The sequence below is a fragment of the Ipomoea nil genome, unplaced genomic scaffold (assembly GCF_001879475.1).
Source record: "Ipomoea nil cultivar Tokyo-kokei standard unplaced genomic scaffold, Asagao_1.1 scaffold2036, whole genome shotgun sequence".
Taxonomy (NCBI): Eukaryota; Viridiplantae; Streptophyta; class Magnoliopsida; order Solanales; family Convolvulaceae; genus Ipomoea; species Ipomoea nil.
Window position 1 is genome coordinate 6,774,374 of NW_017618464.1, and position 22,624 is coordinate 6,796,997.

The window sequence follows — 22,624 nt, forward strand, 5'->3', positions numbered from 1 at the left end:
TAATTGTCGATATATATTTAGAATTTATATATTTTATGCCATTTTTAATCAAATATTAATTATCGTTTTCTTTTTCAATTGGTCTAATTTGCATGCTATTTTTATTCTCAGTCAATGATTTTTTAATACATATTAATTAGTTAATTATTAATAACATATTTATATATATATTTTTATTTCCAGTAATATATTCAGTGTCATTTTTAATCAAGTATTAATTATCATTTCCTTTTCAAATTGATCTACTTTTCATGCCATTTTTATTCTCAGTCAATGATTCTTTTAAATACATATTAATTAGTTAATTATTAATAATATATTTTTTTTTAATATTTCTATGTTGAAGTGATTTTATGATACTAACAACTATTATTGTAAATAAGTTTCATGTGTAAATACGATATGTAACCTTTATTCATTTTAAAGTTTTGTTGTGTAATAACTATATAGGAAACATTGCGATATTACAATTGAAAAAAAATACTATTATTTTATTGATTTCCAAAAACATACTATCAATTAAATAAGATTTGATATTTAAAATGGGTAATTAGCTAAAATAATAAACTTTTAATACACTGTTTTAAAATAACAAATTATTACAAACATCTTAGTAAATAACAAAAGAAAATCTATATTCTCATTTATTAGTAATCCTGATTACACCAAGACTAATTAATCTATATATTAATTGTGCAAGTTAGGTGTTGCCACATCCTTTACTAACATCCATGTTAATTTGTCCAATGTCTAAACTCATGACTCATCTGTATAATCTTCATCACAATTAAATTAAAAAGAATATGATAGTTGTTAATCCATCCCATGTCTAAACTCATAAATACAATCTTCATCACAATAAAATAAAAAAGAATATTATGATAAAGAATTGGATATGATACATCTACAATTCAATTTTCATGCATGAAATATATTCACAAAATAAAAAAAAAATAAAGTAATTAATAAATATAATATACAAACAACTTGCTAAAGTGCTTACCTGAAATAGTTGCGAAATATTGCATTTTTTTAAAATAAAACTACCAATAAAATATACTTTATTAAATTTATATACTACTTTTTCAATATATGCAATTGCATGTATATTAATAAGAACTAAATATGAAACTTTTAATTTTCATTTACATGATTGTATAGTAAATTCTGTATGGTACTACACAACAAAGGAATAATCCTTATTAACAGAGATTGAACAATGTTATTGATACATCAACAAACTAAGCCTAAAATTATTCAGGAAAAAAAATACAGTATTAATATGATATATATATATATATATATATATATATATATATCTTAAAAATATAATGGTAGTGAATATAAACATGAAAAAAAAAAAATACACATATATTTACGATCCGCACTCTTTTGAGTTGTCATCCCCACAATAAAAATTAGGCATGTCTAATTATGCCTAATATATTGAATGTTAATGGTCATAATTAAAATTAAATATTCACCATAATTAAATTTAACCAATATAATAATATATTCTGCACGGTAAATGTTATTAGGCATGTCTAATTATGTCTAATATATTGAAGTCCTATAATACACGAAAATAAGAATAGTGGAATACTATTAGGATGTAAATGGAGATGAATATAAAATTACTATAATTTGATTTGATTTGAGTCTGATTATGCCTAATATATTGAAGTCCTATAATACACGGAAATAGGAATATATCTAATATAAATGGAGATGAATATAAAATTACTATAATTTGATTTGAATATAATGGCATATAATAATATCTATATATAAATAATGGATGATATTACATAAATGTCTCTAAGTTTTGGGAGAAAAATTTAGCTAGGAGGATTTTACTTTTAATTATAGTTATATAGATAGATTAGGATTATTGTTATGCGTGTACATACATATATTTGATTTGGACTTGTGTACCAAGGCTCAATATAATAAAATGGGCTACAAAGATATCATGTCAAAAGTAGCTTAAAGAATATAATATAAATTAGGCAAAAAAATTTATTTATTTAAGGTAGAAAATACTAATTTATATTTATAGGCAGAAAATACTAATTTAAAAGGAAAGAATAATAATTTATTTATTTATTTAAGTTAATAACATCATTATTATATTATATTATATTATACTACAGATATATAAATAAATAAATAAATAAATATATATATATATATATATATATATATATTATAAAAATGTTGTAAAATGAGCTATGCTTGTTAAAAAAAAACATAGAAACTTGAATGGCATGTACAAATCTCGAAATCAACATACTAACTCTAAGTTTCAGAAAATCTTACAAAATCATCAAAATTACCGTCTTTATCATCCTCGATCGCATCTCTACAATCTTCTATAAAAACTAAACCAATATGGTTCTGTTACAAATGCTCTTCCTCCTCAATTTTATTTTGTTGAAGTAGAGCCTCCTTAAATATCTTCAAACTCATACCAGACGATATAAACTGCAAAACATATTGAAGTACGTGAGAATATAGTTAGAAAAATGTAAAAAATTCATACAAAAAGAAAGCAGAGAGATGAGTCTGAGATTCTTTGATTGAAGAAGCCCTTGTATTTATAGGTAGAAAATACTAATTCAAAAGGAAAGTATAATAATTTATTTATTTAAGGTAATAAAATTATTATTATTATTATTATTATTATTTATTTAATTTAATTTCCATTTGACATTTACTTACCAAATAAATTTTACTACAAAAGTTTTGGGGGGAAAATTTGTTAGGAGGATTTTATTTTTATATATATATAGATATAGATTATCAACCTAAATTGTTAATATTTTGAGACATCAATACTTTTTAACTTGAGAATCGATATCGACTTAATTAATATATGTTATTTATTACGGAGTATTATATTAACATTTATAAAAATGTTGGTCGAGGAAATGGTCTTTTGCATCATGTTATAACAAATTGAAATATAAAATTGATTGATAAGATACTAAAAATAAATAAATAAAAAGGCAACGGTTGGGATTCAAAATGTAGCAGACTTTAATTAGATCTTAAGCCACTTGATATTTCGTCTGACCAAATTAAATATCGATAATTAATGGAGTCAAATGTAAATAAATAAATGAGTTAATACCTAAAATGGTCCCTCGACTATGTCATAATTACCAATTTGGTCCTCAACTACCATTCTTACCCAATTAAGTCCTCAACTATGTAACTTTTACTCAATTAAGTCCTCAACTATACAATTCTTACCCAATTTAGTCCTCAACTATACAATTCTTACCCAATTTAGTCCTCTGTATTAATTTGACTGTTTGTTGACTGTCAAAAGTCGGGATAAAATTATAATTTTACAAGATTTCTCCTTCCTCTCCATTTAGCAGCGCCAAACCATGCAGCAATACACTCCGATCAGATTTCGATCGTCAAAAAATCGTTGAAAATCAAATTCCTGGGCTATCCGTTGCACAACCACTACTTCGATACTGACAGGTTTAGAATCCAACCGGAGCTTATTGCTACATGGTTTAGCGCTGCTAAATGCGGAGGAAGGAGAAAACTTGTAAAATTACAGCTTTATTTCAACTTTTGACAGTCAACAAACAGTTAAATTGACAAAGGACTAAATTGGGTAAAAATTGTATAGTTAAGGACTTAATTGGGTAAGAATGATAGTTGAGGACCAAATTGGTAATTACGACATAGTCGAGGGACTATTTTGGGTATTAACTCTAAATAAATAAATAAGTTGTAATATAATGTGAGGAAACAGCATGCTTAGAGTGTGGAGTAAGGGCACGTGATTAGAGTCTTCAAAGTGATAATTCCCAAGTTCACTTTATACGGACAACGCGGACTTCACGCGAGAAAAAAGCCACTGTGGCCGGAAAATATAAATTAAATTAATTTTATAAATAATTTAAAGTTAAAACCAGTACATGAAAATATTATTTTATTGCTAATCTATATTAAAATAAAAAAGAAAAACTATTTCCACATTGATACATGTTACCAAACATCATCTCTAACTGTAATTAAACATTTTTTCAAAAAAAAAATGTTTAATTAAACATTTAAACGGAGTAGCTTTGACAGGAACAAGTCAAAACGTTATTAAACCATTTTCTCATTCTCTTGATAATATACCCACATACCATGGGGTTAAAAAAATCCCCTTTTTTTTTTAATGGCTACAATTTAACACTATTTATAGTAATTGTTTTACACAATGTCCACTCTTTAATTGGATGAGACTTAAACTTGTGACTTTCTATTTGGAATGGTAATAGTAATGTCATCCAACAATAAGGTGTTTGACTTTTTTTTTTAAAATTTATTGAAACCGTTATTTTTTTGTGATGAGGAAATCCTACAATCACTAACCAAGAGTATGCACGAGTAAATCTCGTTATCGTGTAATTGTTTGTAAATCACACATAAAGAATAAACCGCATTATGAATACCCTAAGTAACGGGATCGACCAAGAGAGTCCTAAAATTAATTGAAAGTATGACATTCTAGTACGAGAATTATGTTTCATCCACTTGTCCACTCATTTTCGGAGTTGAAAACCATTATTTTGTTTATACGAATACATCACAATCAACTATATAAATTTAAGAAAATAATATTATTTGTATTCGCTAACAGTTGAGGACGAATGTCCTGATATTTGAAAGACATGTAACCCAAAGTGATTTGAGATCAAGGACAAAGCCATGTACTATGTGCATAAACATCCTAGTAGTGTAAACCAAATGATAAGATTTAATCCCTTTAATGATTTTAATGTGTTCTAAATGTTTGTTTCAAAATATGAAATAGCAAAGGTGAACTAGTCAATATAGTAGTAAAAACAAGCAGCCCACCATATTAATCACAATTTTATTGTCATTGTTTTTATTGTCAAATTGTTTTAATCACTTTAATGTTATTGTTTTTCTTAACCACTTTAATTGTAAATTTATTTATTTATTTGAGTTTGCTTTTTTGAAAAACTAAAGTTATATCATGCTTGCACGATATTGCCATTTGGATCTTGGAGTACACATAAATCTAGTTAGAACATTATTTGTTGGCTAAGTTTGTCAAACAAGTAAGAATGCACTTATGTACATTATAATGTTTACACGAGTTCACTTTTAAACATATTAACATTAATATTTAATCAAATAATCCATTTCTGTGAATTTTAATTTAATTAGATGAATGTAGATACATAGACCCCAATGTGACATGTATTTTTAAACCAAAAAACGTAATGTATTATTCTGAGATAAAAAGGTGACTAAGTACGTAAAATATTATTATTTTTAATTAAAAAGTAATGTATTTGATTATTGCTAATATATTTTCAGTTGAACCTGTATTAGTTTTTCTAATGCGGTTTATCTTTTCTACATGGTTTGTGGATATGATATTTTTGTGTGGTTTATGAGCTATTATACATGAAATTTTTTTACCAATTGTACTCCTTCGAATAGTAATTGTTAATTTTCTCGTAAAAAAATGTAATGTATTCCTAGTGGTAAGTTGTGTTCAATGTTATAATGTTTATATACTTGACATAATTATATTCAACAAAAATTCATTCTTAAAATGTATATTTAATTACTAAATACTCATATATTTATATATAATTGATCAACCTCGTTATAAATGATACTAGATTCAGTGAATTGCTTATATAATCGAAAAGATCTAATAGTACAGTTAATAGTATAAAATTATAAAAAGTGTAAAATTTGATCACCGATTAATAATTACAGAGTAATTTTTTAGAAATTAAATAATGTAGCTTAACTTTTTCCAATTGATTCTATAAGAATATTCACCTGTTACTAAATACCTACACTTGAATAGAGTAAACATTACAAACTTATATTCTTTATAACTCAACCCTCCACAATAAACATTAGGAAACTTTGAGTTAAAATAAAATTTTATTTCGTGTAATTTAGAACGAACATACTTTTGATATCAAATTAAACTTCAAAGCTATTAAAAAGAGTTACATTAAATTATATTATTAATTAAATTTTATGTGTATAGTAAGTGAAAATAGTCAAGGGATAACAAGTGACAATAACTATTGTCTTCAACATATTATACATATGGTATTATTACTGTGAAATTTTGTCACATGATAAAGTATATAATATAATATGATTCTTATATTCTAATAGAATATATATGAATCAAGAGACAATACACTATAACAACTGAAATGATGGTAGAGTCCTATTATAATTCTTCTATAATTTTTTCTGATCCTAATCCAAATGATATTAAAAAAAAAAAAACGAAAATGATAAATTTGAGATAAGTACCACTAAATAATAATTATAATAGGTCAAATTTGGTTCACATCAAAACAAACGAGTCAAATCTAACCTCACACTCAGACAAATGCGAATCCAAAAATAAATTTCAATATTGTGTACCAAACAAAGCCTAACAAGAAACGACCGTCCCCCCATGTAGTTGTGTCATTCGTCATGCACGAGGCCTCACGTTTCCTGACTCTTCTTTATTTTATTTTATTTATTTGAAAAAAAATATTATGATATAGTTAATTTATAGGTCAATTTTAATTTATTTAACTACTATTAGTTATTTGACTTGGTTTAAAAATTAATGTAAGTGTTTGGTTAATTAGCTTTTTATACTTCAAAATGCTAAAATTTAAAAAGTTACTCAAATCAAAATTTTCAATTAGTTTTTTTGAGAAAATAAATTATACTAAACAACTATCAGCTAACAGCTAATTTACCAAATACCTTTCTACAATCAGCTAATGTTATCAACTAGTTATACCCTCTAATTAATCCAATCAGCTAACAGCTAACATTCATTTATCAAACAAAGCTATATGTACTCTCATTTTCTTCTTTCAAATTTTACTCACACACACAAAAGCTTAACAAGAAACGACCGTTCCATATACTTGGGACCCACATGAAAAAAGTAACTTATCAGTGTCTGTCACATCAAAAATATAATTTAAAAGGTAAAATTTAAAATTTCATGTAGTAGAACTGTTATTTGAGTGACTAAAGAAACCCTCATTCACTAATTATTACTTAAAAGTGTATATTAAGTAAATCTCATTTTATGATGTTAACTAGCAAATGACTATAAAAAATAAATTAATTTAAGTTATTCATAATTGATCGATTCAAATTTAAAAATTAACTTCACTACTAAAACTAACAACTTGATAAACTTAATTAGAGTTATCATGTATTTTATTTATTAATTCTTATTGTTGTTTCCTAAATATATACATTTTTTTTAAAAAAAGCATCGTGCAGCCTATGCTATTGCAAGGCATGCCGTTTTTATGTCAGATTGCGAGGAGTGGATTGCTTGCCCTCCTCCTTTCCTTGTTGATGTTCTTTCTACTGATTTAATGAATTAAGTTGGTTCCTTTCAAAAAAAAAAAAAGCATAATTTAATACGCAATAATTAATAATATATCTGTTGTTTTTGTTAATACAGCAGTTAATACGATCTTAATTACAATTACGCATATACATTTCCCCTTTTCCTCTTTAGTTCTGGGACATCTCTCTTCCTTTTGGGGTGTTTCCTGGTTTTCCCAGAATTTCAAGAGCTGCTTCTCTCTCATGGCCGCCTGACTCTACATCTTTACTCTCTCTCTCCTTCTAAAACTTCTTTTCTACAGCAGAGAGTAATTTTCTCATATTTAGACACAGGGAATTCTTGTGCTTAAACATATCTCTATCAAAATCCGGGGTTTTTAAGAGGTGAGTTGTCTTTTTTGGGTTTAATTTTCATCTGCCCTTTGCGTTTATCTGGAAATTTTCAGTTTAAACTATTTTACGAGGATCTATTTTACAGAAATTGTGTTTTTGCTCATGTCAAGCTTGGATGGGGGTTTAGTCGCTGTATTGAGAAAATATATCGATTTTTTTAAAAATTTTTGTTTTTGGATTAAGAAAGTGAAAATTTGTGGTAAAATTTGCGTGCTTTTAAGGATACTGCCTGAAGATTTAAAGCTTTTGGTGGAGAAGTTGTGATTTTCTGGAAATGATTATATTTTAATCCATAGAGTTCTCATTCTGTTTCGGTTCTGGTCGATTTCTCTGACCTAGAGCTGTTTATATTCTTATTATGAATTTGATTTTGATTTTTTCATGGCCAGTTTTCAGACTGGGACTGTGTTTAGGAATCTTCCAAGTTTTTTTTTTTTTTTTTTTTTAATAAATAGTAAAATTTATTTACTGAAAGTTTTGTTGAATACCCAGGCAGTTGGTCTAAAGCATAGTTTTCTGATTACAGGTAGAAATAAATGTTTCTTCCGATATTAAATATTCCTGGAGAGATATCGGTACTTTCTTATATCATTGATATATGTGAATATGTGCATTTACATATAGATGTATTTTCTTGAAAATCATATAATAAAGTATGTTATACTAAGATGATCTGGGTATCAACATGCATTCTATTTGTCATAATAGCTATTGTATTTTCTTGGTTTAAAGTTTGTGTAATCTGTGTTTGTTTATAGAGAAGGGAAGCTTTTCGAATGGAGAAAATTGAAGAGTCAGGTAGCCCTGGTTGGGGTGCATCATTATACCAGACCACTGAAGATGTTGCAAAAGCTGTTGCTGCTGCTGCAGCTGCTGTTCGGGCCCCCAGGCCTTCTGTGGTATATTCAGCCAAAGATGACACTGGTAGCCCAATGAAGAAACTTCAGAATCAAGTTTCTAAATTGATTAAAGGTTTATCAAGTCCTCCTGAAGCAAAAAGTAGACTTTACAACCCAGAAATATTAACTAGCCAAAAACGCCAATGGGCCAACTTTCAGTTGCAATCTCTGGTATGTTTTCATCTTTTCCTTAGAAATTATATTTTTCAATTTTAGGCATAGGCCTAAAAAGGGATTTCAAGTATTTTTCAATCATGCTCTCTTGTAAATGTAGTACAACTATGAACTACCATTCATTTGTTATGCTCAAGTAATACGGAACACTTGTTTGAGTAATATTTGGAACTGTAAATTGGATTAGATGAAATTCTACTCAAGATCATTTGCTATCTTGAGAGTGCATGGCCTAGGTCATATGTCTGCCTTTCTCAGTTTTGTAAAGTAGATAAATGTGATTGAATAAATCCAAGTTGAAGCATCTTGTTGTGCCATTATTGATTATCCTTGCTTATATACTGATGCCTTCAGCATATGGATGAAGCTTTTGGTTATATTAGGTAATTATCTTACTTAAGTCTGCAGGATCACAGAGTTTGGAAAGAACCATCAAGGCTTTTTGAAAGCATGGTAGTTGTTGGACTTCATCCTAATTGTGATATTCACGCACTTCAAAGCCTTTACTTTTCAAGAAAGTCTGAAGGTTCAGGAAGATTTAGAAGTGCTCTCAGTGGTCAGCATCATTCACGTGTGGAACCCAACCTTGAGCCTCAGGTGCTTTTCCTGAATAATTTTGTGTTCTTTTGTTTGCTTGTATGTATGTATGTATGTTTTTTTTTTTTTTTTTGAAACAGCTTGTATGTTTGTTTGTTTATTTGTTTCTTTGAATCTGGAAGTTTGATGGCTATGTATTTGGAATGTCATCTTTGCTTTGACTTTCAGGTCTTGTTTGTATACCCTCCAGAAAAACAACTTCCATTGAAGTACAAGGATCTTCTTTCATTCTGTTTCCCAGCTGGAGTAGAGGTTTTACTATATCAATGGCTATTTTTTCCCTACTTCCATTTCACTGTTTCCCTGATTCATACGAATTAGATCTTCTATTCCAGAAACTCTAGAAAATTTAAGATCCAAGAGTGGATCTGTCTTTTGTGATTACTGCATTCTAATAGATAGTGTGCTCTTTCAGGTTCATGCTGTTGAAAGAACTCCTTCAATGAGTGAGTTAAATGAAATACTTTTAGGGCAGGTACTGGTTCTATGAAAAGCTAACACTACACTTTCATTTATTTGCTGATGTGAAGAAAACTGATGTACTTTCTCATACTAATTGATCAATTTAACTCAAACAGAACAATTTTCACGGTTGATCTTATGAATTCTAAGCCTGGAAATTGTATGTCTTAAGATTATACTAATTTTGCAGGAACACCTGAAACAAAGTGATCAGTCATTTGTATTTAGGCTGCAGGTATCATACTGCTTCCATTTATGTACTAAATATTTCATATGTACTTGATTCGAATTTTGTTGGGTTTACTTCCTTAGGGTAGTTCATGATCTATTTCTCTTACTTGTCAGCTTGGAGTTTTGTTCTCTATCTGGTGCAAACTGACAAATTTTCCTTCTTAGGTTGCTGATAATTCAACTCTTTATGGTTGCTGCGTATTAGTTGAAGAAATTGTTCAAAAACCCTCTGGATTGATTTCAATGATGTCAGAAGGCCAGCCGTCTCACAATGGCTTGAGTCGCCATATTTTGACTACACGCCGTTGTTATTGTATTCTTTCCAGGCTTCCATATTTTGAACTCCATTTTGGTGTACTGAATAGGTATATTGATATTCAATCTGATTTATCATTATGTCTATAGCATTCTGTTGGTTCAATTCCATAAATTAAGACAGCAATTATGGAGTATAATTTGGTGATGGACTGTGGAACGATAAACCTTTACATTCCTCTAGCTTAGGCCTGGACTAGGAGGTATAGTTTGTGGTAGCACCACAAACCCACTGCTTCTTATGCCTTTCGTTCACATTCTTTGGCTGCTATGGTGTTTTATATGAAATTAATTCTCTTTGTCCTTATAGGGTTTGGTTTACTGCATAGGTATATTTATAATCAAACTGATTCATCATTATGTCGATAGTGTTCTGTTGGCTGAATCTGAAAATTAAGACATAACAATCATTTATGATATTTTTATATGAATTTGGATTTTGGACTTTGACACAATAATCCTTTACATTTCTAGCTTAGGCCTGAATGCCTGATCATAATTTATGAATTTGGGATCAAGGCTTGCAAAAGATGTAGGCACTAATTTTGTTATCCAAGGGGTGTAATTTGTGGTAGCTCAACCCCACAGTTTCTTACACCATGTTTTCATGGACTGAGTTGTATTTCTTTTGCTGCTATGGTGTTTTGTATGGAAGTTAATTTATTTTGCCCTTATAGGTTAAACCAATCGGATAGTTCTACATAAAAGTAAGTTAGCTAGTAGTTCTTCAATTCTTAGCTCCTCTATTAATACCATCTTTTCACCTTTTACTTCCTATTGTAGCATCTTCATTGAGGAGAGGTTGGAGCGGTTAACAAAACAAATTGGTGATCTTGATATCAATCCTTCCACACTTTTTGATAAAGACGATTTTGAAGAAAAATCTTCTATCACTTCATTGGACGATAGGGAACACAACCTGTTGGATGGAACTCCTTACAATTCTCAGTTAAGCACATGCGAATCTGTTACCGTGATAAACATCAATGAGAGATCTCATGCGGAACATGAAAGTTTAGAAGGGTGCATCTCCTCTTCAAAGGGAACTAGTTGTGATAATGCTGTTCCAGTTGACGGTGACATACAGAAGCATCACGAGACTGAAGTTGACATATACCCTTCAGAGGAAGCTAGCAGTGGTGACATAGAGAAACAGCATGAGATTAAAGGGGATGCCTCATCTTCAAAGGAAGCTAGCAGCAGTGACTTAGAGAAACAGCATGAGACTGAAGGGGATGTCTACTCTTTAAAGGAAGCTAGCTGCGGTGACACACAGAAACAGCATGAGACTAAAGGAGATGTATCCTCTTCAAAGGAAGCTAGCGACAGTAATGATGTTCCAATTGATGGTGACATAGAGAAGCATCATGATAGTAAGGGAGATGTAATTGGATCAGAAAGACTTGATTCTGATACTTGTGAAGATGATAACAAACATTTGGTTGAGAGGAGTCTGCCAAATGCTGTTTTGCCACTTTTACGATATCAACAATATGAGAGCTCAGACTCTTCATATAGGTATTATATCTCCATATTTCACTTCAAAGGTTCTGCTTTTAGCTTTGTTCATGAACTTGTAAGCTATTATGCTTAGACACTCCAGTGAGAAATAACTGTTAATTTGTTTACTCCTGTCAAAAAGCTTATGGACTTGAAAATTGAGGGGTGGAAGAAAACATATTGTAATAAAATATAACGGGTCAATTTGCAAAGTCACATAAAGTGAAATAATGAGTTTTCTTTGCTTTTGCCTAGAAATAGCCAAGCCTTTCCTCATGATATATTGATATCTAATATCTTAAACAGTTTTTAGTACAGTTCTACTGATTCCATGAGTCCACAAGTTTTATATAGTTCCAGTGTGCCACTGTTCTCTTTTCACAGCCAAACCTTTCTAAAGACTGATATACTGTTTACATTGCTCCTTAGCAGTTTCCAGGGCTCTCCTAGTGAAGATAGGCATTTCAGGAGTGACATTGATGAAGCAGAGACAGAAGTATCTTTTTCAGGCCGAGATGAATCCAGTCAAAATAGTGATATACTTGAATGGGCCAAGGTTGACCTCTCTCTCAATTTATCAGATATGGAGTAAACTTCATGATTCAGCTTTTAATTACATGAGCTATTGAATTCTTACTCCCCTTTCTAACATTCGTATTGCAGGACAGTAACCATGGCTCCTTGCAAATAATATGTGAGTACTACAAGCTACAGCTCCCAGCAAGTGGTTCAACAATTAAGTTTCACCCTCTGGATCACTTACATCCTTTAGAATACCATAGACCTGATGAAACAGTTTTACATGTTGCTGGATCTACTATTGACTTAAAATCATGCAGCACAAGTTTGGAACTGGCAGAGGTATATTTACAAATTTGGGTGATTGCCACGTCTAACCAACTTTCTTTCTGTTTAAGAGTTAAGACAAAATGGAATGTGGTTGGGGGCTTGGGGCTTTTTTGTATGGATTTTTGTGGTTCGCCTTCTTTGGCTGCACAACCCAAATAGTTTAGTTTGTGACTTGTTCCCATGGGAGTTATTAAATTGAATGTGTTATTGTAGGTTCACAATGCTCTCATGGTGGAAGAGGAGGCGAATGCTTTGTCTGTCTGGGCCATTGCATGTTTATGTGGTTCCTTGCGTCTGGAGCATGTACGTATATAATAGTCTAGAAGTAAATTTAGAACTTTGTGCATACAGGAAGATTTTATATTTTGATTTCTTGTAAGGTGTTCCAATGCTGTTGTTATCTTTAGTTAATAATGCTCTAATTAGTAGAAATATTCATATTAATTTATTTGATCTGGTCTATGATAAAGCAACTCAAAATTGAACTCCAGATTGTGTTTTGCAGTGGATATGAGCAATTAGTGTAAATTCTGATCTTTTCTTCATACTTTCATGCTACAGGTCTTAACTTTGTTCGCAGGGGCTCTCTTGGAGAAGCAAGTTGTAGTAGTTTGTTCGAATTTGGTAGGCATCCTTACACTGCCTTTTAATCAGATGAATCCTACAGTTGGAGAAGTTCCTTTTTTATTTTAAATGCCTTCGTGTATTTGTGGAAAGCCATTTCATGATTTTCATCTATTATGTAATCCTTTCAAAATCCATTGTGTGTTATTCACATTCTCTTCTACTTTAACGGGAAATGTAGGGCATATTATCTGCTTGCATTATGGCCATTATTCCACTGATTCGTCCCTACCAGTGGCAGAGCTTGTTAATGCCGGTAATTTCTCTTGTGCCCCCTCTATTCAATGAAAGTACATCCCTTCAGTCATTTGTTTACGACCTTTCCTGGGTAACTTAATCGTGTTGACACTTGAAAATCCAGGTTTTGCCAAATGATATGTTGGACTTTTTGGATGCACCTGTTCCCTATATTGTAAGTGTCTAAATTGATTACTATTCTATTGTATTCTACATTTGTTCTTTTCCCTTTTGTTTTTTAATATCTTTTATATTTTTTATTTGAGTAGGTAGGCGTAAAGAACAAAAACTCTGAATTGCAGTCGAAGTTAACAAATGTTGTTCTTGTAGATGTGAACAAGAATCAGGTATGTTTGGTTTCTTCCACACCCTTACTCCAAATTAAAGAGTAGTTTTAAAAAGTATTCTGTCTTCTTTTTTTTTTTTTTTGGGGTCATCTCTAAATTGTCTACCGAAGTTTTACGATATGTTCTGTTGCTTCATTTCCTTTGTTATGAAACAAGAAGTATTTACCTTCCTGCTTAGGTTTGTATCGTAAACATTGGAAGTTTCATATCGTGCTTTGGTATGAATTATCTTTTTAGTTTGCTCGCAGTATTCTCTTTAAACTAGATATGTATAATTTTTTGTTGGATTGAATATCAGATGAAGTCGCATTCAATACCACAATTACCCCAACAAAAGGAACTATACGCATCCTTAATTTCGTACCATGGAAAACTTGTGGGAGAGAGTTTCTTGGGAAAGAAAAGGCCAGTTTATGAGTGTACTGATGTGCAGGTATTCTCTCCTATCCTTTCTACCCAAATCATGAACGCCACCGCCCCCATTTTTTTTTTCAAAAGGCTGTTAACTTTTCTGTTTCGGTTGGCATTTCCACCTTGGATTGCCATTGTATAACGAGTAGGCTGAAGCTGCTAAGGGTTTCCTAAGAGTGCTGCGGTCTTACCTGGATTCACTTTGTTCTAGTCTTCGCTGTCACACAATTACCAATGTTCAATCAAATAATGATAAGGTTCGCACTTTATCCTTTATTCTACTGTGCTTAGTTTTTTAACTACGAAAATGGGCCAATTGGATATATACATTTACTTTTCAATTAAAAAACCGAACAGGGAGATAACAATAAAGTATGTGTGTGAATTTGATCATGGACATGGCTACTTGTATGTGACGGAAATTACCTTCACATCATTAGTTTGTAGATTTGCAGTCTCCTGGTTATCTAAATATTTCCTCTATTAGGTATCATTGCTCTTGAAGGACAGTTTCATCGAATCTTTCCCCTATCGAGATCGACCTTTTATGAAGGTATGTTTCTAATGCTCAGTGTTATATATTTAACGGTTCTTTTTCTGTCTTGTGAACTAAGATCATGGACCATTCGATTCATATTTGACTTTGTTTCCCGGGATATGTATATAATAATGTCACTGAACTCTTGAAAAAATCAAGAAATGCTTTGATCTGAACATCATGAATCAATCGCTAATGTATTTCTCTTTCTTTGTATGGCGTGAAACAGCTCTTCGTGGACACACAACTCTTCTCCGTACATACAGATTTTGTACTTTCTTTCTTCCAAAAAGAATAGGGCGATGTACAAGGTTGTTTGGCAGTGTGACAGTGGAACGCAAGTTCTATTGCAATCTGTATTATCATTATATGATTAGTATTAGTATTATTCTTAACATAAAATTTTTGTTTAATCATATGTCATAGAATGTCACCTTTCTCCTTGCTCTGTTACAAATATTGCATGCATTTTTCCAATGTTGTCCACAAATGTGAGGTCAATTTGGGAAATTTTGCTTGGGATTATAAGTAGCTAATGCTTCCCACGATCATATGGCATCACTGAAAGAATCGCATTAGTTGTTGATAGATCATTTGATGAACCAATAACGATGAGGAGATGGACCCTAATCCTAGACATCCTTTGAGTGAGTTATTTGAAGTCTAATAGGGCAAATTATTATGTGAAAGTACAATTTTTAATATGTTAAAAGTATATTATTTATGTATTGAATGTACATTATACAAAATAATGTATTTTTAATATTCAAATTAGTGCATAAAATTAATTCTGCCGAAACAACATTGTAAATACTCTAATGATGATATGAAAATAGAGGTTATTGTTATTTGTCCTCTACTGATCTTTCGTTAATGTAGTTTGTGAGTCAGTATTCTTCAGCATTATATTGTTGTCATTCTATATCTCCATTCCTAACTCAACTATCATCTATAATAAATATACTTATCTCAGTATCAGTGTTGTAAAAATCCTGCCTAGCCACTGATTAATTGGTGTCTAGGTTTTTGGCATTGACTGACCGTCGCCTAGCGTATCACCATAATCGGTGATCTAGGCTAGGCGGTTGGCTGGCTAGGTGGTCGATTAGGCTGACTATGTCACCTAGTCGGTTGATTAGTTATTGTTTCCATATTTTTTAAATGAGTTATTTCATTTAAAATGATATCCTTTTGAAAAAAATAATCCGAAATTGTTCAAAGACATTTTTTAAATTAATAATTAATATTTTAAAAATAAAAGATATACCGGCACCGATTAATCCCGACTTAGTACGGACTCTATTACAATATAGTATTAAAGCACAAAAAGCTAATATTATCTTCACTGAAGCTCAATCCCACGAACTTCCTAACTCAACTAGAGTCTCTATTTATATTCCGAATATTTTGAAAACAGTGACGTGACTCGGTAACGTGCGAAAGAATCATAAAAACGTCCTCAAAACCCTAACCAATAGCCGCTTCTCAGTATTCCTTTTCTCGCGCCACTACCCTCTCCCTTCACCCCCGTCGTTTTGTTTTCATACTCAGGTGCTTTCATCATTTACAATTTTGCACTGTTCATGCATACATTCTCATTTATATTCACATAGATTCTCAGTCTTACGTTAAAACACTCGACATTGATCGAGTAATAGCGGTAGAACTCATATAGAATGTATATAAAGTTTTCATCTTTTAATTTAATTTAATTTTTTTCTAACAGGAATACCTTGATTTGAGTTTGATGGATCCAGAGTCCTTGGCAGCCGCCAACGCTTCTGCGAATACAGGCACTAGGAAGGCATAAACTTTCATACCCTTACGTGCTCATAAAATCAAATTTGATTATAAGCACTGTTATATGATGATATGATTCTGAACATTCATTATTTAGTTTCGAATTTATTTGATTTGATTATATGCATTCTTATACTATCTGTCATTCGTTAGAGGATCAAATTTGATTCATCTTGAATATCCTTTATTACTTGTTATGTGTGTGTGTGTGCATTCTTATATGATACTGAACAATTGGATTTTAAGTGGTGTAGGTTAGATTTGCTCCGAAAGGTCCTCCTCGCAGAGCCCAGAAGCCTGCTTTGCCCAAAGCGTAATCAGTCTTATGCTTTGCCCAATTGGATTTTTTTTAACTGTTTGGATTTAAGGATGTTAAATTTGATTAATTGTTTTGCAGGGAAAAGGTTGAAGAGGATGCTGATGCCACAAAAGCGGAGGAATTGTTGCGCCGTTTCAATGTATTTACACTTCCAGTTTCTTAATGATTCCCGTTTGTTTTTATTCCAATGTTTAGATTAAATCCTGTATCCTCTGTATCATTGAAGAAATTGCTTTTGGTTCTAGGAATCTTCTGCTATGAGAGCTAAGTTTAAAGTTGAGAAGAAAGGTTAGTTGTCTTTGAGATTGTCTAGTTTAAGCTCAGGAGATTTAAGGATTGATCCCGTGTGTGTGTTTATCTGTATTGGTAGATTAAGGTTGCTGTTTCTGGTTTTTGCTGTGGATGTAGGGCCTACACGGGTTGCGTTTGGTCAGGGAGGTTCCTCAAGGTCATATATCCCTCCAAAGGGCGCTAAGAAGCCTCAGAGCTCATCCTCTGATGGCAAGTGGCTTTTCTATCTATTAATTTCGTTCGTAAGTTTGAATGGATTTTGTTAAGTGGCATAGTGAATTGTTGGAAGTTTAGATTTCATTGAGGAAATCTTTTTTTTTTTTTTTTTTTTTTTTTTTTTTTTTTTTGCAGGTGGTGTTGCTCTTGAGAAAGAATACAAAGAGCCTTGGGTAGGTTCAAAGAAGACATCATTAATCAATTTCCCATGTATCCTCCCTCACTCCTAATTTTTCCCGGTTTTTTTTTTTTTTTTTAATTAATGTTTCAGGATTATTATACCTATTATCCTACAACTCTTCCCTTGAGAAGGCCATATTCTGGAAATCCAGGTAAATTCTTGATATACTTCAGAACCGGATGGCTATTTCGATTGATGTTTAGAACTGATATAATCTATAGGGGCAGTGCGTTTGTCATATCTTGTGATGTAGTGTACTTTTTGGGTTCGATAATAAATTTCGTTCTACTTGTATAGAGGTTCTTGATGAGAGGGAATTCGGGGAGGCTTCAGAGAGTTATGAATATGATGAAGATGCAATAAATCCAGCTGAAGAGCTCGGCCTATTTGTCAGTAAACCAATCACAATTCCGTTTGATTGTTTTCTCGGTTAGAATTTGTTTTAACTTTTGCATAACGTGAATGAACGGTAGGAGGAGGCTCCGGAGGAAAATCTGTTCTTCGTCCAACTACCAACGCTTATGCCTATGTTCAAGCAACCAGCAAACGCAGAAGGCAGCGAGACAGCCAGCAACAACCCGAGGGCGATGAGGGCTAGGGCCTGTAAATTTGATGATTTGCCCGGAGGCTATCTTGGGAAAATGGTGGTATACAAGAGTGGAGCTATCAAGATGAAACTAGGCGAAACGCTTTATGATGTAAGTTCGGCCCCAATTGAAGCATGTGCTCCATCTCAACTAAAAGTCAAAGCTGTATAAGCTGATAGTTGGATTGCACATTTATGTTTATATATTATATGCTCAACCTTCTCGCATTGCATCAAAACTCTTATCTTTTATGAAAGGTAAAAACATTATGGAAAGAACCATAAAAAATCGCTGTTTATGTTTGAACACTATGAATTGCAGGTTTCTCCCGGTATGAATTGTGTGTTCTCTCAGGACGTCGTCGTGATGAACACAGAAGAGAAGAACTGCTGCAACGTCGGGGAAATTAGCAGACGCGCCGTTATAACTCCAGATGTCGAATCCCTCCTGGCAAGCATGCAGAATTGATGATAGGTTTTTTGTTATAAGTTTTTTTTTTTTTGGTCATACATATATGAATTGAATTGGTTGAATAGTTGTGTTACTAACCATAAGTTTACAAGTTTGATTCCTTATATAAGTTGTCTATTCCGGGATTGGTTTGGCCTTCTTGGCTGTTGTGCACCTTATTTTTGATTGTGTATTGGAAGCAGAATTTGTTACTTAAATACACCAAGTACTATAATATAAAGTTAAAAGGAAAAAAGTTTTTTAAAAAAGTACTATTTGACAATAATGTCTTATAAAATCTCTCAAAATAAGTGAAAAGAGATTTGGTGTTTTTTATTTCACGTTTTTAACATGTGGGCGGAGTTGGATGATATTGGAGGTGTGTGGAGTATAGAAGGAAAAGCAACACTACTGAAAAAGAAACCAATTATGTTCAACTGAAATTTGGAACCCCACAAGAAGTTAACGACAAAATGCCAACTGTCATGACAGGAACCACCACTCACAAACAAACCACAGACTACACAATGTTATATCAAGCCAATCAGAGCATCCTCAATAAGCAGTTTTAGTGGAATCTACACATTTGACAAAAACAAAAATCTTCTACAAAAACCTAAATACCTCTCTCTTCTACATAGAATTGTTTCTCAAAAACCACCCCAAAGTTTCTATTGGAGATACTCTTACCTTAAACTTGGGTATAAGAAAACATTTTAATCTCAATTACATGTTTCAAAGAGTCAAGATTTTGTATTCAATTAATCCGTTAGACATGTTAATATAATTTTCTTTTAAAAAAATAAAACTTTTTAGACTTTTTTTAATCTTAACACGTCGTAAACACTTGTATTGGGATCTACATGAAAATAATAACTTATTATAATCTGTCACATCAATAAAAATTTAAGAAGTAACATTAGGGAGTACATGAACTCCCACCATATTGTATATATTTTTCTAATAGAAGTATGAGAAATAATAACATGCAGCAGATGAACCAACAAAAAAACTAAACTTTATTCTTAGTCAGGAAAAAGACAACCTCAATTTGCCAATTCAAGTCTGCTTTGTGGGGAAATACATAAATATGACAAATTTACCCCTAGAGATTAACGGTGTGCAAAGCCGGAACGGCGTAATCCACCACCAGTACGCCGTCCAGAAACCGCCGCACCTTATCCTTCTGCTCATTCGCCGCCGCCGACTGCGACTCCAACGCCTCCAATTCTTTCGCCCCACCAAAAACCGCAATCGAAGCAATCGAAAACCCTTTCGCCCTCGCCGGAGAGAAGTTTTCCCCGACGCTCAGCTGATTAATCGAAGGAAACTTCTCTTTGATGCCCTTCGTCACCGTCAAGATTTCGTTCTTCTCATTTTCGCCCAAATTCTCCTTCAATTTCAGAAACGTGACTCGGAAGGCGGAGCCGGGCGGGACCTTGACCGGGCCGGAGAGCTCATCGGAGACCCAATCGACGGCCATGATGTCGTCGCAGATGGGAAGGACGTTCGCCCTAACGACGCCCAGATGATCGGGGTGTGCAGAGTAGTCGGCGAGGTCGGACTTGGAGGCGTACCGGGAATGGAGCATGTGGGTGAAGGCGAAAGATGAAGATCTTGTTTGAACCACCGCGCCGGCGGTGAGGTGGAGCACCTGGGGCATGGAAGAGAGGCCGTTAAGGTTCCCCACCATCTCATTGATCTTCAGAGGCTCCACATCCGGCTTCACCTTGAAGAGCACCACGTGCTCGACGATTTGCCCAGCCGACATTTTGATAGCTGAGGCAGAGAAGCGGCGGCGGAAGGTGGCTGTTGAGGCCGTGGCGGCGCCACCGGCGGGAGAGTGCGAGTGTGAGTGTGAGGTTGGAGCTAAAATGTGTCGCCCAGCCGCAACAGCTCTCATTGAAATCATTTTGCTTTCGCGTATTCCAAACACCGATTCACTCTCGGCGGAGGGTTTTATTCCGGCGAGAACACTTATTGGGCCATTATACGATTTGGGCCTTATTGAATTGTATAAATTATTATTATTATTATTATTTATTATTTATGAGTTATGCTAGATTAATGGTAAATTCTTAGAATCTTAACACAAAAATTGTTAGAGCAACTTTAGATGGCTTGAATACAATAGACTAAGAGAGAACAAACAGCAGATTTATGCATTGAATAGACTCTTCGCCGGAACGGCGTAATCCACGACCAACACGTCGTCGACGAAATTCTTCACGCCGTCTTTCTGATCATTCAGCGCCTCCGGTTGCGCTTCCAACTCCTTCACAGCATCCAATCCCCCAAATACTCCGATTGAAGCGATCGAAAACCCCTTCGTCCTCGCCTGAGAAATATTTTCCCCAACTGTCAATTGATCAATCGACGAGAATTTTCCTTTAAGCGTTTTAATTGCATTAACTGCTTCGTTTTTCTCCTTTTCGCTCAAATTCTCCTTCAATTTCAAAAACTTAGCTCTTATGATGGAGCCGGGCGCAACCTCAACGGAGCCGTGGAAGTCATCGGAAACCCAGTCGACCACCATGATGTCGTCGATGATGGGGAGGAGGAAAGTTCTGGCGGCGGACAAGTGGAGAGGATGCGCATTGTACTCGTCGAGATCGGACGTGGAGGCGTACCGCGCGTGTAGGAGATGAGTGAACGCCAGAGACGGCGATTCAGTACGGAGGACCGGACCGGTGGTGAGGTGGCGAACTTGAGGGAGAGAAGCGAGGCCGGAGAGGTTGTTGACCATGTCCTTGACCTTGGAATGCTCTGCGTCCGGCTTGACTCTAACGAGCACCACATGTTCGACGATTTGCTTAGCCGACATCTTGACAGAAGCAGGGGAGGATCGCCGGCGTGAGACGGCGGCGGTGGGAGAAGGAGAAGAAATTGGGTGCGCGCATAAGAACTGTGAGCGCGCTACAATTGGCTTAGCGCAAATCATTTTCGTTCTCGGTGAAGAGGAGAAATGGACTCTGCGCCGGGATTTATATGCCTCCGTCCGCCGTGGCCGGTGAATCGTCTCCGCCAACGGGACAAAATTGTACCGACTTTTCGTATCCCGACATTGACAAGACAGTCGGACACGCGGACATATTTTTCTTTCTATTTTGTAAATGAGTTCTATTATATGATTCTCAAATTCTACTCTCTTATTTCTACTTTCTAGGTGGCAAACCAGGATTGGTTGTTTTCATCATATAGGTCCACATAAAAGTGTCTACATCAAAGTGTCTACATCAATAACATATGAGAGGGAGCACAAATTGAGAATATAAAATGGGAGTACACCAAATATTTTCCTTTGTAAATCTCTCTTTGACCCCTTTCTATTTATCAATAAATTTTTTTTACCAAATACCTTGTAGTCGAATGACATAATTATTATCCTTCCAAATGAGAGATTACAGATTCATGCTTTAATAAATTGAGAAAGTGTATTATGTATTTTTAATCCCTAATATGTTAGACCAAGGCCCGCAATGACTTAATTTGAATGGGAGTAACGATCTATGGTAAAAGATTAGTTGAACGTTTGAATCTCATGCTTAGAAGTACAAAGAAATGACATATAGGTAGTGATAACCTAAAAGATAATTAGCATCCATAAATTTTTTGTCGATGCTAGTTTCTGTGGTATGGAACTAGGGAGCATTTAATGACAATGCTAGTTTAATTCCAATCAGATATGCACCTTCACTCAACAATTCTCTCAAATACGTGTTATGAATTGGGTTATTTTTATAACTTTCTCATGATAATAGATTGGGCCTATTGAGTTGATATGGTAGCCTATATTCTATGACTAACTTTTAAT

General features: G+C 33.3%; 4 protein-coding genes across 12 annotated transcripts; 2 read left to right on the forward strand and 2 right to left on the reverse strand.

Moving 5' to 3' along the window:
* The first annotated feature begins 7,541 nt into the window (after positions 1 to 7,541).
* On the forward strand, positions 7,542 to 15,615 carry LOC109148156. 9 transcript variants are annotated; one of them, XM_019295979.1, is made up of 21 exons: positions 7,542 to 7,768; positions 8,308 to 8,357; positions 8,541 to 8,852; positions 9,264 to 9,452; positions 9,621 to 9,704; positions 9,868 to 9,927; positions 10,105 to 10,149; positions 10,311 to 10,510; positions 11,244 to 11,675; positions 11,733 to 11,978; positions 12,390 to 12,516; positions 12,624 to 12,821; positions 13,023 to 13,112; positions 13,371 to 13,433; positions 13,615 to 13,689; positions 13,795 to 13,845; positions 13,940 to 14,017; positions 14,316 to 14,450; positions 14,578 to 14,685; positions 14,916 to 14,981; positions 15,196 to 15,615. In XM_019295979.1, the coding sequence occupies exons 2-21, from the start codon at positions 8,319 to 8,321 to the stop codon at positions 15,262 to 15,264; spliced, it is 2,667 nt and encodes an 888-aa protein (XP_019151524.1). In that variant the 5' UTR covers positions 7,542 to 7,768; positions 8,308 to 8,318; the 3' UTR covers positions 15,265 to 15,615. The 9 variants fall into 9 exon arrangements, with proteins under 9 accessions (XP_019151524.1, XP_019151525.1, XP_019151526.1 ...); XM_019295980.1 differs by having other exon boundaries at positions 11,244 to 11,667; positions 11,791 to 11,978; XM_019295981.1 differs by having other exon boundaries at positions 7,543 to 7,768; positions 11,244 to 11,667; positions 11,791 to 11,978; positions 12,393 to 12,516.
* A 786-nt stretch (positions 15,616 to 16,401) lies between these two features.
* Positions 16,402 to 18,956, forward strand: LOC109147888 (DNA-directed RNA polymerase III subunit rpc4). The gene is made up of 11 exons (XM_019295552.1): positions 16,402 to 16,517; positions 16,693 to 16,770; positions 17,021 to 17,079; positions 17,164 to 17,224; positions 17,331 to 17,373; positions 17,494 to 17,586; positions 17,728 to 17,765; positions 17,864 to 17,924; positions 18,071 to 18,162; positions 18,247 to 18,471; positions 18,682 to 18,956. The coding sequence occupies exons 2-11, from the start codon at positions 16,714 to 16,716 to the stop codon at positions 18,826 to 18,828; spliced, it is 876 nt and encodes a 291-aa protein (XP_019151097.1). The 5' UTR covers positions 16,402 to 16,517; positions 16,693 to 16,713; the 3' UTR covers positions 18,829 to 18,956.
* An 850-nt stretch (positions 18,957 to 19,806) lies between these two features.
* LOC109148213 (stress-response A/B barrel domain-containing protein UP3-like) lies at positions 19,807 to 20,829 on the reverse strand. Its single transcript, XM_019296075.1, has one exon. It carries the CDS (start codon positions 20,720 to 20,722, stop codon positions 19,916 to 19,918), a length of 807 nt encoding a protein of 268 aa, XP_019151620.1. The 5' UTR covers positions 20,723 to 20,829; the 3' UTR covers positions 19,807 to 19,915.
* A 67-nt stretch (positions 20,830 to 20,896) lies between these two features.
* LOC109148214 (stress-response A/B barrel domain-containing protein UP3-like) lies at positions 20,897 to 21,913 on the reverse strand. Its single transcript, XM_019296077.1, has one exon. The coding sequence runs from the start codon at positions 21,749 to 21,751 to the stop codon at positions 20,969 to 20,971; it is 783 nt and encodes a 260-aa protein (XP_019151622.1). The 5' UTR covers positions 21,752 to 21,913; the 3' UTR covers positions 20,897 to 20,968.
* Positions 21,914 to 22,624: the final 711 nt, after the last annotated feature.